Source organism: Panthera pardus, unplaced genomic scaffold, assembly GCF_024362965.1.
Source record: "Panthera pardus isolate Hobbes unplaced genomic scaffold, ASM2436296v1 HiC_scaffold_17, whole genome shotgun sequence".
In the NCBI taxonomy this organism is placed as follows: domain Eukaryota; kingdom Metazoa; phylum Chordata; class Mammalia; order Carnivora; family Felidae; genus Panthera; species Panthera pardus.
In genome coordinates, this window is record NW_026526732.1 from 88,801,138 (window position 1) to 88,821,056 (window position 19,919).

Sequence of the window (19,919 nt, forward strand, 5' to 3'; positions counted from 1 at the left end):
AGAATAAAATATATGAAAAACTTTTTTTAATAAAGATTATTCTTAGAAACCCAATTTTATAGTGACATGGCATGTCCTAGAGTCCTTTAGAATAATTTTTTTTCTTTAGACATTAGTGTAGACAACATGGCATTTCTAACAGTCTAAGTTGTACATCTGTTATCAATATAATTTTTTACTAAAAATATAAAATTTCTTGGAAATATATCAATTACTATAATTACCATTATTTATATGTATATATAATATGCTTATTATCATATAAAATCAATAGAAAATCTGAAAACCAAAAGGAAAAAAAATTCCACATAGATTCTCAAGTATTCCTTTGTTTCTAGAAAGCAGCCATTACTTTCATGAAACCATGAACACTCATCTACCATTTCATACACTCAAATATTTTTATGTCATCTTCTACTCTTTATATTTTTCTTAATTGTTCCAAAAGCAAACCAAAACCAAAACCAAAACCAAAACCAAACCAAAACAAAGTAAAACAAAGCAAAAAAACCAAAAAACTTAATCTTCATCTCCAAAAACTAGTCCAATCCACAAATGATAATTCACCACCAGGCTGGAAAATTACTTGGTGTCTGCCATGTTTTACCCTTATGAAGGAATGTTTATACAAAGTCTGTTACATAATTTTTACATGCACCAAGAATGTAAGCCATAGAGAAAATGGATCAGAATCAAATGTTCTACCAGCTGCTTACCCTGAAAGGGTAACAGTTATTTTGCTCTACTGTACCTTACGGTAAATTACTGAGTGACAGTAACAAAAAGACATACTTGTACTTGCTGTGTGTTTGAGACTGTTCAATTTGTATTAGAACATGGAATCACTCTCCACAGCAGGCTAGGGCTTTCCTGTGCAGTGTCAGATGGGGGTGCCAGAGATCTGGAGGCACTCTTTGGAAAGTAAAATCTATCAAAGTTCCTTCTCTATCTCTGTCTTTGAGGAATATTTAGGCAGAAGCCTCACATTCCATCATATATTTCAGAAGAGAAAGCAAAACGAAAACAGAAGTAACAATAAAATACAAAAAGCAATTTTTCAGTATGAAAAAATTTCCTTTCTTCATAAAACAAACCCAAATAGGAATAACCTAGGACAATTCTCAATACAAAATGTCCTCAAGAGTTGCTTAACCTTGTCCCTGCATCATCACTATCTAAAAATATAATAAACCACACACTGGGAAGCTAAAGACATCATCAAATATTAAGTTGTTTCTTCTTTCGTGAGTGGGAGATATAACACATAAAGTTTAAGGGCTGCAAAAAATTGACCCTTTATATGTAAATGGCTTTCATGACAACATAAGCACACAGATGACATTATTAAAAGGGTTTCAGTGATATCATTTGCTCTGTAAATAGGAAAATCATGGTGATAAAAGACCCAGACTGACCACCATGAAGAGACTTCAGATGTTTCTGTTATTCATAAATATTGAGTCACATTATTGCTTTAAAAATTTCTATAAAATGTCTCAACTTCCAAAACTTTTTATAAACATATTTGGGGTTTTAAACAAAACTTGTAAATGCATCATTTCAATACACAGATTAAAAAGATATGCTCAGGTGTTCTTAGATGTAATAATATAACTCTACAGAACATATTTGTAAATGAAGAGAACATAACTTAGTGTATTAACTTTTTGATGAACATTTCTAATGAACTATAAGGGATACCAATTTTCAAAATACTATCATATATAAAATAATTCTGATGTTCATACATCTTGCAAATCATTGGAAAATTTAAAAATTTATACTTTTTAATTAGAAAAAAAAACATGAGTATTACCATACAGTAATACCATCCAGTAATGTAAGGTAAATTTAATGTTTATAAAATTCATTAAATTTGTCACGCTACAAGATTCACTCAATAATTTATGAATCTTGAAACTTCTATAAATCTATTAATATTATTTCAATCATTCTATTTGTAGAGAATGAGTTGATTAGCAACTAAATTTTTAGGAATCAAAATTTATGTTGTTTCTTAGTACTGTCTTCTAAATTTCTCAATTTCACATCAAGTTTTAATAGATCCTTTCAGGTGTTTGAGTAATTCTTAGAAAACTCATAGGTGATTTCTCTGGATTTTCTGGATTAAAGAAAACTTTATTACGGACTAATTAATCCTGTATTTCCTTATATATCATTTATACTGGCAGTGGTTTTGCTAGTTTTACTATAAGTATTGAGAGGAGAAAAGAAGGTGGAATTGGTGACTGAACCCTAAGTATTGAGAAATGGAACTTAGTTCTAAATACTTCAGTGAGTATGAATTATGATGCAGTTGTGACTACCTAACGTCCTGGCCCTTAAACACTGCCTCATTTTCTGAAAAGTGCCATTTAGGTAATTGTGGAAGACAAAGGTGTCTTTTTCCCAGCCTTTGTGCATTTTGTTCTTGTATTACCAGGGCAATGTCTGCTTGACTGACCAATGAAGCCTGGGTTCTATTGTCTACAACGCTGTGCCTAGGCCATTTCATGGGACTGGCCATATTTTTATCAGATAGTCTCACTCTGTCAGTGTTTTACTACCAGATAACTCCTCCACAGGAAGGCAGAACCTCTATTATGTACCTATGTCAATGGAGCAAGAATGTGTACATATTTTGCTTGAAGCATGAAAATTTTAGTATCTCTGACAATTTAATATCCTGGAAAATTAATTCTTATCCTCAAAAGAATATAAAATATGGTGGACAATTAGTTTTTTGAAAGGATGTTGAATGAAATGACATTTCTTTATTAAATTATAATTACTTTTTCAACTGAATTGCTCTTAAGTAACAGTAAACCACAAGGACTAGCTACTTGTGCAATTTTAATATTACAAGTTTTCAGGAAATAATATACAGTTATCTAGTTACTAATATAACAACCAATTTGGGGACATTTTTAAATAATCAAGATGGATATAAAAATGTCTCACACTTAATATTTTTAAATCCATTTGGAAGTTTGGCCATTTGGTTAGGTACTGTTTACCAATATGTGAACAGATATAATATAATGTCTAAAATACACAGGTCTAACTTTTATTAATAGAACACATCTTCAAGAAATACTAAGTTTCCATGCACTATCAAGCAGATGCAATTTCAAATACTGTAGAACAAAGTTTTTCAATTACATGCCCTTGTTTATGTATTTTTCACTTGTAATCAGTTTGCCAAAATATGACTTTTTGGAAACATTCAACCACAAGACTTTCCTATAGCATTGTGGTATTTGTGTATTAGTAATACAGAAGATTTACTCATTGTCCGGGATATAATGAAAGCATGTGCTTAAATTCTTAAGTTTAAAACTTAAAACTTAAGAATTTGGAGAACATATTTATATAACAGAGATATTACTTTGGCTGTACCAATTAAACTCTAAAGCTCAATGGCAATTGAGATAAATAGAAACAAACATAGACTAAACTTGGAGTATTATGGATACCATGTTTGAGGATAAGCAACTTGTTGAAAGCTACCATCATTTGAATTGGGAAGGAAAGTGTGTCTGTTCTGTTTATTTTCTCATCATAGGCAAAAACAGACAAGAAATTTAGTAAGAACTTTTATTATTATTATTTTTATTATTTATTTATTTATTTATTTATTTATTTATTTATTTATTTATTATTAAGCTCATTTATTATGGCTCAATCACTGCAATAACTCTGCTCTAAAAATACTTCTTTCAGTAAATTAAAAAGGAGAGATAATGATGATCATATTGCCAGGTTTAATCTGAGTAACAGAGCATTCCAGTGCAAGTGCATTAATTGATTACATACCTCCATAATGCTGCATAGACAACTGCGAGGGTGATCAAGGCCAAGCAAGAAAGGCCACTGCCTACTATTAGGGTAACTGAAGGTGTACCAGAGGATTCCATGATCTGTAAATTAAACAAAAGAAACAAAAAAAGGAGAGATAACGTTTTCATAAATTGAAATAACTTCTAAACTCAGCAAAACTACCCTATCCTACTCAAAAACAGCCAATAGAGTTGTTATAGTTACCAGATAATTACCCAGTAACCACTCAGTTCATATATTCTCAACCTCTAAAATGACTAATTCTAGCTCCCCCCTCTCTCCCACTGTGAAGTAATAAAGGCCTGAGAGTTTTAAATGCTTGATTATGGCATACTACCCACTATGGTTTTCTACAACAAATTACTAAAACTAAAACTATGGTGAATATTCACATGTTAAATTTTCTCTAGCTGAAATTTGAAGCAGCATTCATTTTTATTCAACAACTATAGTTCAGTTATTTCACAGTATGTTTTTGGGTAAAATTTACTTTGATCTTCTCATTTATAACTCATTGCTTCCCCAATCTGGTGCCTAGATATTGAAAATTGTTCAAACTTTCTGACTTTTGACAACTTTGTTCTAAGTCAAGTATTCTCTTATTTAATTTCACTTGCTTGGCCTCTAAGGATATAGAAGAAAATCAGATTTCAAAATCAGGAACTTAAAACATATTTTGTGGGTTTTTTTCTATATTTCTAACGAAATATGCAGAGATGATTTTCATAATGCCAGTACCAGTCCCTGAAATACATGACCTTGACAAATAAGCCTTATATATTTTGAAACATATATAAAGATTATAAGCAGTCACTGATTTGAGAGGTTTCTTTCTTTAGACACTAACATGATACTAACTAATGAAATCTATTGTTTTTCTTATTTTTAATACTGGAAGTTTGAAGAAATACACTTTAAGATCAAGTGTATTCCAAACCTTAGGTATGCACATTAAATTATATTATGTATTTCTGTCATCAAAATAAGTAAGAAGAGTGAGGCATATTTAGGCCAAATTTAGACAGAAAGCCACATTCATCTAAATAATTATTTTCAATATTTCAATTTTTGAAATAATCTTCAAACTGCATTTTATGAGGATATTATTTTTCTTTTAGATAGTTTATGCAGCTGTCTATTTCAGAAACTAGTTTTTTACAAGCCTATACACTTTTAAGGAATGATTTTACAGTTTCAGGCAGTCTGTGCTTTCATGAAAACTTCATTTGTTTTTTTAAAAATAAATATCCAAGGACACCCCCAGAAAACCTGTACTGAAAATACCCAATGCAGATATGCAATATGTTTGGCTTATAGTGTCTGGGGTCTTCATTCTATTACCAACAGTATTCTCACAAATTCCCCAGACCAGCTTTTCAGTTCCAAAATAAAGGTTAAGTTGGCAATTATTTTTATTTGAAAGTTTGCAGCATATTAGTAATATGATGGAGTACATCCTCAAAACTATACTGCAGAAATTTCAAGTTAGAAGACATAAAATTGAGTAGTATTTAGTTATAACACACCAACTAGAATTCATTTTACCAAGCTACTGAAGCTAAGGAGGAGACGAACCCAATTTTGCCACCCTGCAACATTTTCCATTTCCCCTTTTAAAATGCAGTTCCCTGGAGAAACCCTCGCCACAATGTCCCTGCCTTTGCATTAAAGCCTTGTTTTCCCTTTGTTACTTACTATTTCTCTAGGTTGCTGAGCCAAAATGGCGAAGGTAGAGAGACGATCACATAAGCATTTCGTATGGGATGCATCGGTAAGCACAGTTTTACATCCCTGGGTGGACCACGTTCCCAAAGACTCGTTCCTGCAAAGGGGGGGTGGGGGGGAGATCGGGATAAATACGCCTGACGGCCAAATCCGTAAAGAAGAAAATGCAGTTTAATTGAGAGAATCGTCTACTGTAATTCCCGTCAGGAAAAAAAAAAAAATCTACTTGTTGTTGAACAGAACGTAATTTAGATGCATCTCCAGTAATGCAAAGCGAGAGTGTTTGGAAAAAGCAAGCAGGAGCGTGCAGAAGAGCTGTCCAGCGCCGGAGGTGCTGAAACCGGGACTAGCTCTGTCCAGCCCTCTGCGAGGAACAGCAGCGGCGGTGGCAGCACGAGCAGCCGCCAGAGCGTTGGCAGCCACTTCCTATGCTCATCGGATCGTTTCAAACACTCAGAGTGTAAAGAGGCTTTTCAGATTTTCATACCAGCTCTGATTCTCGTCCGTATTTTTGGATCATGAACGCTGGATTTTAAAATGCGGATTTCTCTGAAAAGCCTGCCTAAAAGGTTATATAGCTTGGGTTGAGTGATAGGATCTTTTCCTTTGCTGGTTAGGGATTTTTCCTCCCTTTAGAATTAGCTGCTGTGAAAATTTCACCCTGGAAACGGGAAGCAGCAGCAGCGGCATCAGCTGGTTACGACTCTCATTGCCTTTGCCTGGTATCCAGGGGAGGGGTAGGTTTCAGACATAAGCTTCCCACTCCACACTTCATTCAGCCCAACACGCCTCTGAAACCCTTGACATTTCTTCCCCTGACCTGCCTCTCTGCCCTGGAGTAGAAACACTAAGCTAACACCAAGTCTGCTAAAACATTTGGAAGAATAACCATACCCCAAAGTCCGGTAGGAAGGGGGAAAGAGGGCCTGCTTCAATTTTGCCTTTGGTCTAGTCATTCAAAATTCTAAAGCATATGGTTTATTTCCCACCCCAGCAGAACAATAAAAATGGTATCAACCTACGCTTTCTTAGTAGGGGGATAAGATGGGGGGAGAACCCTTCCACCCCCAACTGAGCTACTCTACAGGAAGAGGAAGAAAAGAAAAAGAAAAAAAAAAAAGCTAGAGAGTTTGACCAATCAACTTTATTACCATTACACGTGTTATATACTGAATGCACCAATTTTCACCTCCCCTCCCCCAGGTATGGAAACTCTCTAACTAGCAAACCTGTGTATGTGTGTGTTTTAATTTCAAACCACGTTATTATCTGTGTTAAAAACTACTCTAAAATTTGAAGAAATAACACATAATTTCGATAGGATACTTTTGATTTCACCTACTCTATCCTTGAATGCCTAAAGCTATTGGGTTAAATATGTATGCAGTATATTTCTGAGAGATTTCAATGAGAGAGGCTTTTCTCTGACAGTTGAACCTCCAAGATGAGCTACAGAATATAATTCACACTATGCTTTTTGGTATCTAGAAGCAATGTTTCTAGTATTTGTGATTTTTGTATCATTAATATTCATGACTCAAAATACTCTTAATTACGAATTCTTTTAAGAAGGAATACACTGCATTTGAGGAGGACTACATAAAATATTTACCTAAGTTCAGCCAAAGAATTTTAAGTATTACCAATTCAAAATTAGGAGGTCTCTTTTCTTTCTCATGATATCATGCAGCCATGACAAATTTAAAAATATATATCACTTATACCTTCAACCAACTGCAACAGTATTAAATTTCAGTTCTTCCTAACCATAGCAGCACTTCAATTTATTTCATTAACTATCTGTCTTCTATCTTCTTGAGACAAACAGTTAAGGCCAAATGAAAAACATTTATCTTAGTTGATTAAAGTTTAAAGAAGAAAGATATAGTTAAGGGAATCTGACGTGTTTTAAAACATAACCTCTGCATTATTCAGCCTGGATGGCAGCTCTACTTTAATGCTATATCTGTGCTTTCAAGATGGAGTCTAGTACTTAAACTTTTCACATTATGTAGCTATGACAAATAAAACAAAGTCTTAATAAGGAAAAACTTTACTGTAAATAAGACCTCATATGAGACAGTTATATATTTATATCCAGGTAATGAAAGTTTGTTTACTCAAGAAAATATTAGCATTACTAAACTTTGGCTGTCAGATATAAAGTCTATGTTCAATACAACGCTGCTAGACTCTGAAGATCATGTAAATTTTATATGACATCTTAAGAAAAGTAGGTCAATTTAGTCTGTTTTGTTTGTACAATGATTGCATTGCTGACCTAGCCCAGCCTCAGGCAAAATTGGAAAGTAAGTGACACCAGTCTCACTCCACCCCAAGCATGAAATGCTTCAAATCTCATGGATCCCCTCTTCATGTGCACCTTCCTGAGGCTACTACCTAGCCTATGTCCCTACATTCCTTTGTAATTATTTTCCCTTTGTTGACTTTATGTGATTAAACTAATAATAATATGAGTGACTGAGTATAGTATAATGTGCACTTCCTGGTTTAAAACAAGGTAGAAAATACAAAATAATGTATCTGATAGGAGAACATCAGGATTTGGAGATGAGTAGTGGAGAAGATATTGAAAGGTCAGAGGCAATTACCCAACTTCTACATTTGGTAGAAGCTGAGCAAAAAAAACATGATGCCATTCTCATACTATACTTTATATTATTTCATAAAACCTCTTGATATTTTAAAACCATATAAACTCTTATAAATTAGTTTTTAAATACAAGCATACATGTCATTATTATTACAAAACCTATAGTATGTGTCATTTGTATTTTCAAACATTTCATAGCTTATTCCTACTATACAAAATTCTTTGAAAGCATGGTACATGTGTCTGATTGATTTCAGGGAGACCTTGTAAAGCAAACTGATATTTGGTAGAGCTACTGTGAAGCAAAATACTTCCCCAGTCTGAAAAGAACAAGATTTTCAAACATGTGGACTATTCCAGCAGTCATATTATCCTTCCAATGTCATAGTTTTGCATGTTATGATTAATGGGTTATCTGTGAATTGTTTTTAGTTACTAACTCCAGGTTTCCATCAATAAGGCAAACAAATACAACAAAATATGTACGAACAGTAAAGATATAATAAGGAAAACAGACTGATGATGTCAGAAGTGAACATAGAATGATGATACAGATATACATATTATACTGAAAATCAAATATTTCCTTTTAACAATGTCTTTTCTGGGCATTAAAACTTATTTCAAATAGCTTTCAAAAATAACTAGGCCTGCAGAAATTCCATACAGCCAGCACATTCTTTGTTGGTTACACCTACATTCACCCATGTTAGCTGTTAGCTGTCATCTGTACCTCTTCTCCTTCTTCCTATTATTAGGCTGGCTAAAAGAAGAGTCTGCCTGGACAAAGTATTCAAACGTACATACCCACAAGCACACAATTCTGTGAAAATATGAGACACAAAATCCATTACTTTCTAGCTTAATATTTATTTGAGATCTTTCCCAAATTTCCTAACAATCTATCTGGTTTCTTTTTGGATCTGAGTATATCATTGGGTTCTTGATTTCATGGGAGTTTTAAACAATATAACATGTGACTATTCATTAGTACTTAAGATTACAGAAAAAATTATCTGTTCCCTGTGACAAAGTTGCTTAGTAAAACCTGATAGAAAAAACTTAGTGACACATTTCACGAAATGAAACTTTTACCTTTTAACATATCAATACAACCAGGCGTTTCACTTGAATCATTCTTTTATAAAACTGTCTACTCTGTTTCATAATAAATCAATGCATAAAGTATTTATTATGAATAAGTTATACACTTTAGGTGATTTATTATCTTTTAGGATATTAATACTCCATTTCTCCAAAATCAACATAGATACAACGACAATTCAAAAAAAATCTACACACAACCTCTGAGTATACTATTTTTACAATGAATGTGTACTGAAAGAAAGCAATTGTTTCCCATCATAATGGTCATTAATATCTAAAAATTAGTTGAATCTGTATTTTAATTTTTTATTTATTTTTAAAAATTATTTGGAGAGAAAGAGAGCACAGAGAGAGACACACACACACACACAGAGAGAGAGAGAGAGAGAGAGAGAGAAGAGGGGGAGGAAAGAGAGAGAGGGGGAGAGAGAGAGAGAGAGAGAGAGAGAGAGAGAGAGAGAGAGAGAGAGAGAATCCAAGCAGGCTCTATACTGAAAGTGCCCTGACACGGGGCTCATTCTCATGAACTGTGAGATCATGACCTGAGCTGATATCAAGAGTGGGATGGTTAACTGACTGAGCCACCCAGGTGCCCCTGTACTATTTTAATGTATATGTTACACCCAAATAAATGATGTATATATGGCTCTTGGTGTAAATTACTCCCATAGAACAGAAAATTTTGAAGTACAAATGAGAACATATTCTCAATTTTGTATTGAAACAGTATTTGAGGGTAATTTCTACTTTTTAGGCCATACAAAAACTGAAAATATTGTTATCTCTAGCAATTGTTACTATGTCAAAACACAATGAATATAAAATTAGAAAGTTTTGGCAGAAGTAACCTTAATGACCATCTAGCCCATTGGTTTTCTACACTTGATTCCATTAATCTGGAGTCCTTTAAAAATTAAGCCCTAGGGTGGACCCCGGGCATTATTACTTTTCTGATGCTCCCCAGATGATTCAAGTGTGCACCCAGGGTTGAGAATCACTGATCTATCCCAACCACTTAGTTTTATAGATAAGACAAGTAAAGTACAGTGATTTTAGGAAACTTGTTTTAAGTCAGACTGAGAGGCAAAGTTGGGTTTCTCACTTCCATACTAGAGGTTTTCAATGCTAAATTTTAATTGCAATCTGTTTTAGAACAGAATGTAACATGTCCTATGAAGTTATAAGAATGTCATGCATATTTACACTTGCAAGCATTGTTGCACTACTGTCACAGTTTTAACAAACTGAGTTATCAATGGAGAAAGTTAGCAAAAGGTAGATAGATTGTCATACTCTATGGTTTATAACCTATATTTAAGTAATATATCCTATGATACATTAAAGAAAAACATTGATTTTATACCAATTTTTCATTATGTGAAACTTCTAATATCTCTTTAGTGAGATCATTTACTGTTTGGGTGATACAGTAAAAGTTAAATTGCAAATTCTGAGGGGCGCCTGGGTGGCTTAGTTGGTTAAGCATCTGACTTCAGCTCAGGTCATGATCTCACAGTTTGTGGGTTCAAGCCCCACGTCTGGCTCTGCGCTGACATTCCAGAGCCTGGACCCTGTTTTGGATTCTGTATCTCCCTCTCTTTCTCTGCCCCTCCCTTGTTTGCTCTCTCTCTCTCTCTGTCTCTCTGTCTCTCTCTCTCTCTCTCTAAAATAAACATTAAAAAAATTAAATTGCAAATTCTGAGAACACAATAATGGGTAACAGTTGTAAGTTCTTTTTCCTTCTAAAAATATTCTCTGTATTATGATTCAATTGTTATTCAAAATTATTTTATGTCAATCATAATGGTGTCTGTATATAATATTATATACTAGTGTGTGTGTGTTTGTGTGTATCACAATAAATAAAGATTAACACCCACATAAAGCGTATATACTTCATTCACTAGGATGAAATTTAGAAGCAGGTACTTTGCTACCACCAAAAAGAGCACTTATCATCCATCATACTGGGCCTGGAATCAATAGTAATGCCTCTACCAAAATTCTAGATTTCTAATTTGTTATAGAGAAATGAAGTAGTTCCAGGAATACTCTATATTTAGATCCTCCCCACAATCCTGTGTGTCTACTAATGCTTTCTATCCAACACCAGAATATTAGGTGATAAATTTACCTCACTTTCTTCAATTATAAAATTAATACTCTTTATGCCATACTAGAATATTAGTGTTTTTGAGAATTGTATCTTGTTTGCCTTTGAATCTCTGCCATACTGCTTTTCACTTAGTAGGGACTAAATGATGTTTGTTTAGTTAATTTAGTGATTATTTGCATTCAAGAAATGACTAATACTGCTGGATCCAGACAAATCGTTTCAGTTCTAATTTGCTGTTCTTCAGCATATAGTAGAAATGTAATCTGAAGAGTATCAATGGATCTTAACAGGCCCATCTATTTGTTTTTGGTCTTCAAACATCATTTGATGATGAACTCTGAAAGATTCAGCATGATGTAGTGATTATTTTCAATCCAGCAGCAAGACTGGAGTCTTCACTAATCAGTCATTAAGTATTTAATGTGCTTTTGAAATGCTAAAGACACATTAAAAAATTAATATAATTTCTTTCTTAGAGAAGCTGACAATCTGGATGGGAAGACTGCACACAATCCAGTATATGTTTTCTGCCTTATTACAACTTATTCTAGAAAATGCTATCAGTTCTACCCTTTTATTCTAAGCTACCATTGTCTCTTGCCTGGGTAAATCCCATCACTGGGTTCCTTGTTCCCATTTTTGCCACATAACCTGAAGTTCAATTTCAACATGGCAGCTGGAGAGATCCTTTTGAAACATTTGTCAACTCATGTCACTCTGTTCAAAACTCTGTCAGTGGTTCTTCTGATCTCAATTGGACTAAAAGACAAACACCTTACAATGGCTTATAAGGACCTATACTATATGGTCTGTCATTGCTTCTCTACCTTCATCTCATAACACACTTGCCTCTGCCCATCACTTCTAAGCACACTGAGCTTTTTGTTGTCCCACCTTGGCATTTTTTGATGGGAATTCCCTTGGCCCAGAATGCACTCCTCAAGAATGTTACATTGCTTACTCCCTCATATCATGTAGGTCTCTGCACTATGTCATCCCACCAGAGACGTCATTACTGACTTTCCACTATAAGATAGTAACTCCCTATCTATAGGTTAAAAATGGCCATGAGTTCTATATAACTCTTTCCATCAAAAGGTACAGTCTATTTCCTCTTCCTTTAATCTTGGTAAGCCCTGTGACTTGATTTAACCAGAAGAATGCACTGGAAATGATTTGTGACTTCTGAGCTTAGGACTCAAGAGATCTCATAGTTTATACTCTCATCATTTTGAAATTCTGCTATCATGAGGGATAGCCCAGGTGAGCTTCGCTGAGTATGAGAGACAGCACCAACTACCAGACATGTGAGTGAGACTATATTGGACCAGTCAACCACAGGCTGAACTCCCAGAGAGAACTGCAGTCTCATGATGAGACAATCTTTCTGATGGTTTTATCTGGTGTCATTCATGAAACTGCAGTTCTGTCGGTTCAGCCTGTGGTTGGCTGATCTAATATAGTCTCACTCACATGTCTGGTAGTTGGTGCTGTCTCTCATACTCAGCGAAGCTCACCTGGGCCACCCCCCATGATAGCAGAAGAACCAACCAGTTGAACTCAACGTAACAAGCTGAGTCATATAATTATGAGCAACTAAAAGGTTGCTGTTTTAAGCACTGAGATTTGAGGAGGTTTGCTATATAATAATTGATACATTATTCAATATTTTTCCATATGCCCTTTGTCTTTACCTTGATCTGTTGGTGCCCACAGCACTTATCACATCTAATGTATTATGTATGTATTTTTTGACTCATTTGTTTTTGACCTGTCTTTTCTTACTGGAATGTAAGCTTCTTGAGAACAGGGATATTGTTATGTTAATTTCAGAATTCCCAGATCTTAAAAGAGTGGCTGACACATAATAGATGCTCAGTAAATATTTGTTGAGTAAATACCTGGTATTGATTTTGACCTGATATAGAAAGCTGGACTTTCCTACATCATTAATTCATTTGTTTATTTAACAAATATTTATTCAGTATCTAATATGATGCAGATGCTAAGCTAGGTTATTTTGTGGATATATTAGATTTGCACTTTGTCTTTTGGAGCTTGAGGGCTTCAATGGAAATTATCTTGCAGGTGTAGTGCCTCTTTGTCATAAAATACACATTAAAACCATGAACATGTTGCCCTTTAGGGGTCACTGAACATCATTTACAAGAATGGTAGCACCAGCTCTATTGCCAGTATTAGTTTTTATTTTACTTTCTTACTTACTTTTCAAATTGTAGTAAGAATACTTAAAATGAGATCTACTTAATTTTTTAAAGTTTTTTAAAAATTGTATTTATTTTGAGAGAGATAGAGGCAACACAAGCAGGGGAGGGGCAGGGAGAGGAAGAGAGAGAATCCCAAGCAGGGTCTACACTTTCAGCATAGAACCTGATGTGGGGCTCAAACTCATGAACCCAGAGATCATGACCTGAGCTGAAACCAAGAGGTGGATGCTTAACTGACTGAGCCACACAGGTGCCCTATCTTCTTAATTTTTTAAATGCACCATACAACCTATGTTGTACATCAGATTTCTAGAACTTATTCACCTTGCATAACTGAAATTTAACACCTGTTAAATAGAAACTCTCCATTTCCTCCCCACCCCACCCCCTTGCCGCTGGCAATGATCATTCCCAAAGTACATTCCCAAAAGCAACAAAAGCAAAAGTAGACAAGTGGATTATATCAAACTAAAAGCCTTCTGCACAATAAAGGAAACAAATATCAGAGTGAAAAGGCAACCTATGGAATGGGAGAAAATATTTGCTAACCATTGATCTGATAAGAGGTTAAAATACAAAATACATAAGGAGCTCTTAAAACTCAATAGCAAAACAAAAACAAAAACAAAACTGATAAAATGGGAAAACTATTATCTTTTTTGTTGTTGTCTTTAATTTTTTTCAATGTTTATTTTTGAGAGAGAGAGAGAGAAACAGAGTGTGAGTGGGGGAGGGGCAGAGAGAGAGGGAGACAGAATCTGAAGCAGGCTCCAGGCTCTGAGCTGTCAGCACAGAGCCCGACATGGGGCTTGATCTCAGGAACCACAAGATCATGACCTGAGCTAAAGTCAGATGTTTGACTGAACCACCAAGGTGTCCCTGTTGTTGTTTTTAAAATTGGAAATAGTAAGAGTAGAAAAAAAGTATGGGAAGAAATAACACTAAGAAGGCCAATCTACTGGGTTATAAATATGTATAAATATCCTCACCATGATTTATTAATAATTAAAGGTTAAAATATGCTAGCTGCCATCATTAATTAGTCAATAGGCAAATATAATAATCATGGTAATGAAAATAACAGCTAACATTTATAGAGTGTATAACTCATTGATAGGTCCTATGGTAGATACTTTATATATATTTTTAATCCTAAATCTAAATGTCAAGGTAGTTATTGTTGTTATTTTCCCAGATAGGAATATTGAGACAAATGGACCCAATGCATCCATCTAGAATCATGAAGATCCTAGAGATATAAGAGCCTAGAGTTGGAAGTTGCCTAGATACCTCAATCTGTATAATAACCATATAAGCCCTGGACTGCCTGTCTTTGGCTTTATTGTTATATGTTTAAAAGAAATAAATGAAGCCAAGAAATTATGGCTATAGTAAGGCTGCCCAGCTGGTAAAGGGCTGTACCAGGAATTGAACCCAAGTCTGCAAGACTTAAAAGCAGATTCCCCTTCCTCTGTTTTCTCAGTGAGGGGTAGATACAAAGAGAGTACACAACCAGAGTTAAGAACATGCAGGGACAGTGCTCAGAAAAGGTGACAGTATTTTGAGAATTAAAATCTCAAAGTTGTCTATGTCCCATTGTTTCTGCTTAGCCCAGCAAACATTTGTTTGCATTTACTCTTTTACATCTTCCCGTGAAGTGTGTTCTTTCCCTTTGAAGAACACAGACTCCTACCCCCTTTCTCCTAGGTTCAGGATTACACATATACCTCATTTTGCCTGACTGCCTTTGGAATTCTGTGTGGATTTCCCGTACAGAAGAAATTACATTTGATTTTCTCCTGCTAATCTGTCTCATGTCAATTTGATTCTTAGTCCAACTAAAAGACTCTGAAGGGCAGAGGAAAGTCTTCCTCCCTGACAATACCTTGGGAAGAAATTATTAGAGTTGTGAATTCTCCCATAGTTCTTAATACCTCTAAATCAAATCACTATACTGTTTAAAACATTATTTGTCAAAAGCATTTCCTAAAACACTCTAAAAGGTACACCAATGATTCACAAAAATTTTCTGTCGGCTAAAACTCTGGCACAAAAACATTCAACAGCAGAATTACTGAGTAAGCGTCTTAGGCAGCTATTTGTATTATACAACTTTTTTCCCCCATTCCATTTGAAATTATAATTATGATGTGGCTTGGCTGTAAAGTGATCTAGTCATACTTCTGGCACTGGGTCACAGGTTAGCTGTTTTCTAAGTTAAAAATTTGAGCATATGTCTGTAATGTTAACCCAAAAGAAGGATAGATCTCAACAACTTACTACTACTGAGATGTGAAACTAAGACATCAATTAGAAGGTGAAGTTTAATTCACTCAAAATCCTGATGCTTTGTTTCTGGGATAAAGCTGGGAATATGCGATTTTGATGTCAGATTTATTAGTTTCAAAAAATAGAAATTTTAAATCTTGAGTTAATCATACAACCAAAAATATGATTCATCATTGCTTACATAGAAAATGCAAAAATCAGGGATCGTTGGAGATTTATATGGTTTAAATGACTATTTGGATGACATAATATTCTTAGAACTCTGACAAAGGGAATCTGGAGTATTAGGGCAATGTTTCTCTGCTCACTCCCTCAGTATATTATGTGCAATTTGGGAACATGGTTATAAGTAGAAAGGATATGGAAATGATTGGAGTGGTAGAACAAAGTATTACCATATACAAACAGAAATGAAATAAAGTGGCCTGTATGTGAAAAGCTGGATTCAATTAAAATATAAACTAAGAAAATAATCTGTTCAAAACCAGGTGGTTCACAGCCTTATATTTATTCACATAACTTTGCACTGTTACAATATCATTCATTTGCAACTATCGAATTCTTTAAAAACTAATCAATATCCCAGCATTATGGTGTTTAAAGTGAAAAAGCTCATTCAGTAAAAGCCATGCTGCAAACATTTTGTACCTATGTGATGACACAGATAAGTATACGCACCACATCAAATTCATAGTAATGGCTTCAGTAAATATTAGAATAACTTTCCATCAGGTTTTTTTTTCCCTTCTAATTAAAATTATACCTTGAATTTGCTTGTGACTAGTTTCAAAAGAGTTTGCCAATTTTGCTCCCCTTTAAACATTATCTATAGAATCTATGGGAAAGCAAGTATCTTTATCCTACAGATAGTTTCTGTTTTTGTTGTTTTTTTAAGTCACAGATATGGCACTGGGAAACTTGGCTTCTGGTTTCAGCTGCACCACAGCAGAATACTATTATCTGGGAGAAATCCTAACCTACTCTGGCACTCAGTGTCCTCATTTATAAAATTTGACAGGTGCATGTTCTACCTATCTTATAGAGATACTGTGTTGATGAAACTGAAGATAATGGTATCTTATACAACTATTTATTTAGTGGTTATATGGACTAGGCATTGTTAATGGGAATGAAAATCGTATATCTAAAGTTAACATTCCTAAATAAACGCAATATATTGTGATGATCACATATACCATTTTATTAACAAGAGACCATGTCAGGAGAGTCAAGTAACATGAACAAGATTATCCACGAAACATTATCTCTTATGGTGGCATCATAACATTTCCAGGTTTAAGAGGGGAATGCCAAAGTCCATGTTCAGAAGAACCAAAGTTAAAACTAACAAAGTAACTAACGTCCTCTATGAAGAAGAAAGAGATAGTATGAATTGATTTTCACCATGAACTTTTTTGTTGTTACTATAAGGATTTTAAGAACTAGAAACAGAACCCCAGATTACTAAACCTTTGGGATCATATAACCACATGGCCAACAGCTAAATCAAATTTTACATCACTGGTAGGCTAGTGAAATATGAAGAAGAAAAGTATCTATTACCAGGGAAGGAATCCATGTCATATTCTGACATGAAATGCAAAGGATGTAATCTTTCTATCTCCCAAACGCTGCCATTACCATGAAATTATCAGTGAAAACCTTCCATTCAAAGTACTTTCTTTGGATATTAGGACTATTTATAATAAATGCTCTGATAAGTATAGGTCAAGAGTAATAATATACGAAATTAGAAAAATGTAGTGATTTCTACAAACTTCTGGCTTTTAGGGATCTTGAAGACAGATCTCTTTTGTCGGATGGCATAAGTTACCCACTCCCCACACAGCAAAAAGATGTTAGGTAAGTGAGGGTAGAGTGGGTGCTACAGCTGACACAGGTTCACAGAGAAAGCATCGTTCTAAGACTCCTGAACATCTCATACCACTGATTTGCCAAGCTGTACACTCTTGACTACATGGCGATTTGATCTCAGAGTAGCAATGGAAAAGCAAGGATAGCCTGTGCTTAAATCCTCAACGGTAGCACGTGCAAAAAGGATAATAAAGAAGCAGGAATGTCTATAAGTGAATTATGTAACATGACTTTTTAAAGTGCAATGCTTAATGATGCTTAATGCTTGATTTTTAAATTCTCATGAAAAAATTTGAAAGGGCAGAATATATTCTATGAATTTATAGTCTCTGCCCTCAGATCGTGGAGACAAATATAAGCTTGTCCATTTCCATCCCAATTAAGAAAATCCCAGAAACGTCGAACACAATTAGAAACTGTAGGGGTGTGGCTAGTGCTGTGGTGACAAAGGGGAAGAAGTACATGAGTCCATTTCTCAAAAGTCTGGCATGTAAAGAAATAACGTGTTGCTGTACATTTAAATAAATGTGCATTCTATCTTCCTATCATGCCGCTGCTCCTCTGGAACTATGGTTACTTTCTACATTAATAAGGCAAGCAGTGAAAATTCATGGTTGAAGGACAGCATTGAACCCTCCACGGCATAATTAACATTTTAATGAGCAGTCAAGGCCTTTCCAGTTTCGGATCTCAACCTTGTGTCTCCTGAGTGGATCTCAATCTGTTGAGCTCAGAGAATGAGGTGATTCTGTCTTAGTGAGATTTTAAACAAAAAGTAGATCATATAGGCCACTATTTTAGCTTGATACTGCTCACTCCTTTGTTAGCAGAGCTCACTTATATTTGACTGTGTCATGTCAGTGCCCAACAACTAATTTTCAGCTCTAGTTTCTTTTTCAGCACATACAAAACTGTACCCACAGCACTTACATTCTAGGAATGGCTAATTTTCAGTAACTGACTGACTAATTGCAAGTTCCCCTCATTTGTAAGGTGCAGTGGGCTAACTGCTATTTGGGGAAATAATAATTTGCAGAGGAAGCATTGGGTAATGCTTGTAATTTAATTATTTGCAAATCAAACTGCCTAATACACCAAAGGCACTAAACTTCTTCATTGGAGACAAGTTTGAAGGTCATTAAAAAGCTATTTGTTTTGAGGATTCAGAAAGTAAAGTACCTTAAAACTGTTCTAATGGATAGAAAAACACTTTTATTCCCAGATAAAATCTTTCAAAAACATTAAAAACCAATCTCCTTATTTTCATTAGTAGGACAAAAAAAAAAAAAAAAAAGAGAGAGAGAGAGAGAAAGAAAAAGAAAAAAAAAACCTGTCATGAGAGAAATTCCTGTGGGAAAGTTTCAAGCATCTTAAAAATGAAGCTTATAATAGAAAAACCTTCTCTGTCATAATTAATATAGCATCACTAATATAAAACCCTGGCTGCTTCTCCCATCTTCATATCTCATTTCCGACGGCTTCAGACCCATTACTATAATGTACATTACATGTATAGCATAATATGTTATGTTATTCTTATTAGGTAAAGGCTGCAGAATCTCTGGGAATTTTGACATTTATTTCTTGGTGACAAGACAGCATAGCTCAAGTTCTCTTTACAGATGTGAACATTAACAATCCACATAGATAGTGAAGTAGTTCAACCACCACTTTAAATTTTGCTTACTGATTCAGTCGTAAAAACCAAGGACATCATACACATTTACCTATGCGTTACATAATCTTTTAGCAAAGATTGCAGACTGTAGTTGTGTTCACTGTATCCTTCAGTTATCATGTTTCTCTCTTAACCATAGTCAAGCATATATATAAAAAAGTGAAAACATAGATATGTCTGCAATATTTGGTAGATAAATTTTATGAATAGTTGTTACACGTTATCTGCTACTGAAGTAAATTTCATGTAGAGAAGAGGACTCCAAGTTCTCTAAAGAGAAGCAGACATCAACATAATGTTCCACAGTATAAATAACCCAGTTTCGTAGCCAACTATCTAGAATACATAGAAAACCCCCAGGAAATAAGAAGTCTTCTTATTGAGGATAAATTTGAGAAGACTGGTATGAAGATTGGTTATTCTCAGAGTGGTACATAAAACTTATTT

At 34.5% G+C, this 19,919-nt stretch overlaps 1 protein-coding gene across 5 annotated transcripts in view; it reads right to left on the reverse strand.

Moving 5' to 3' along the window:
- Positions 1 to 19,919, reverse strand: part of ADGRB3 (adhesion G protein-coupled receptor B3) — a 721,030-nt gene that overhangs the window by 157,527 nt on the left and 543,584 nt on the right. For all 5 annotated transcript variants that reach the window (XM_053904766.1, XM_019417654.2, XM_019417653.2 and 2 more), the window contains 2 exons: positions 5,536 to 5,662; positions 3,817 to 3,920 (listed from right to left, as the gene is read on the reverse strand). In XM_053904766.1, coding sequence (XP_053760741.1) covers positions 3,817 to 3,920; positions 5,536 to 5,662 — 231 coding nt within the window. The remainder of the gene's footprint in view (positions 1 to 3,816; positions 3,921 to 5,535; positions 5,663 to 19,919) is intronic.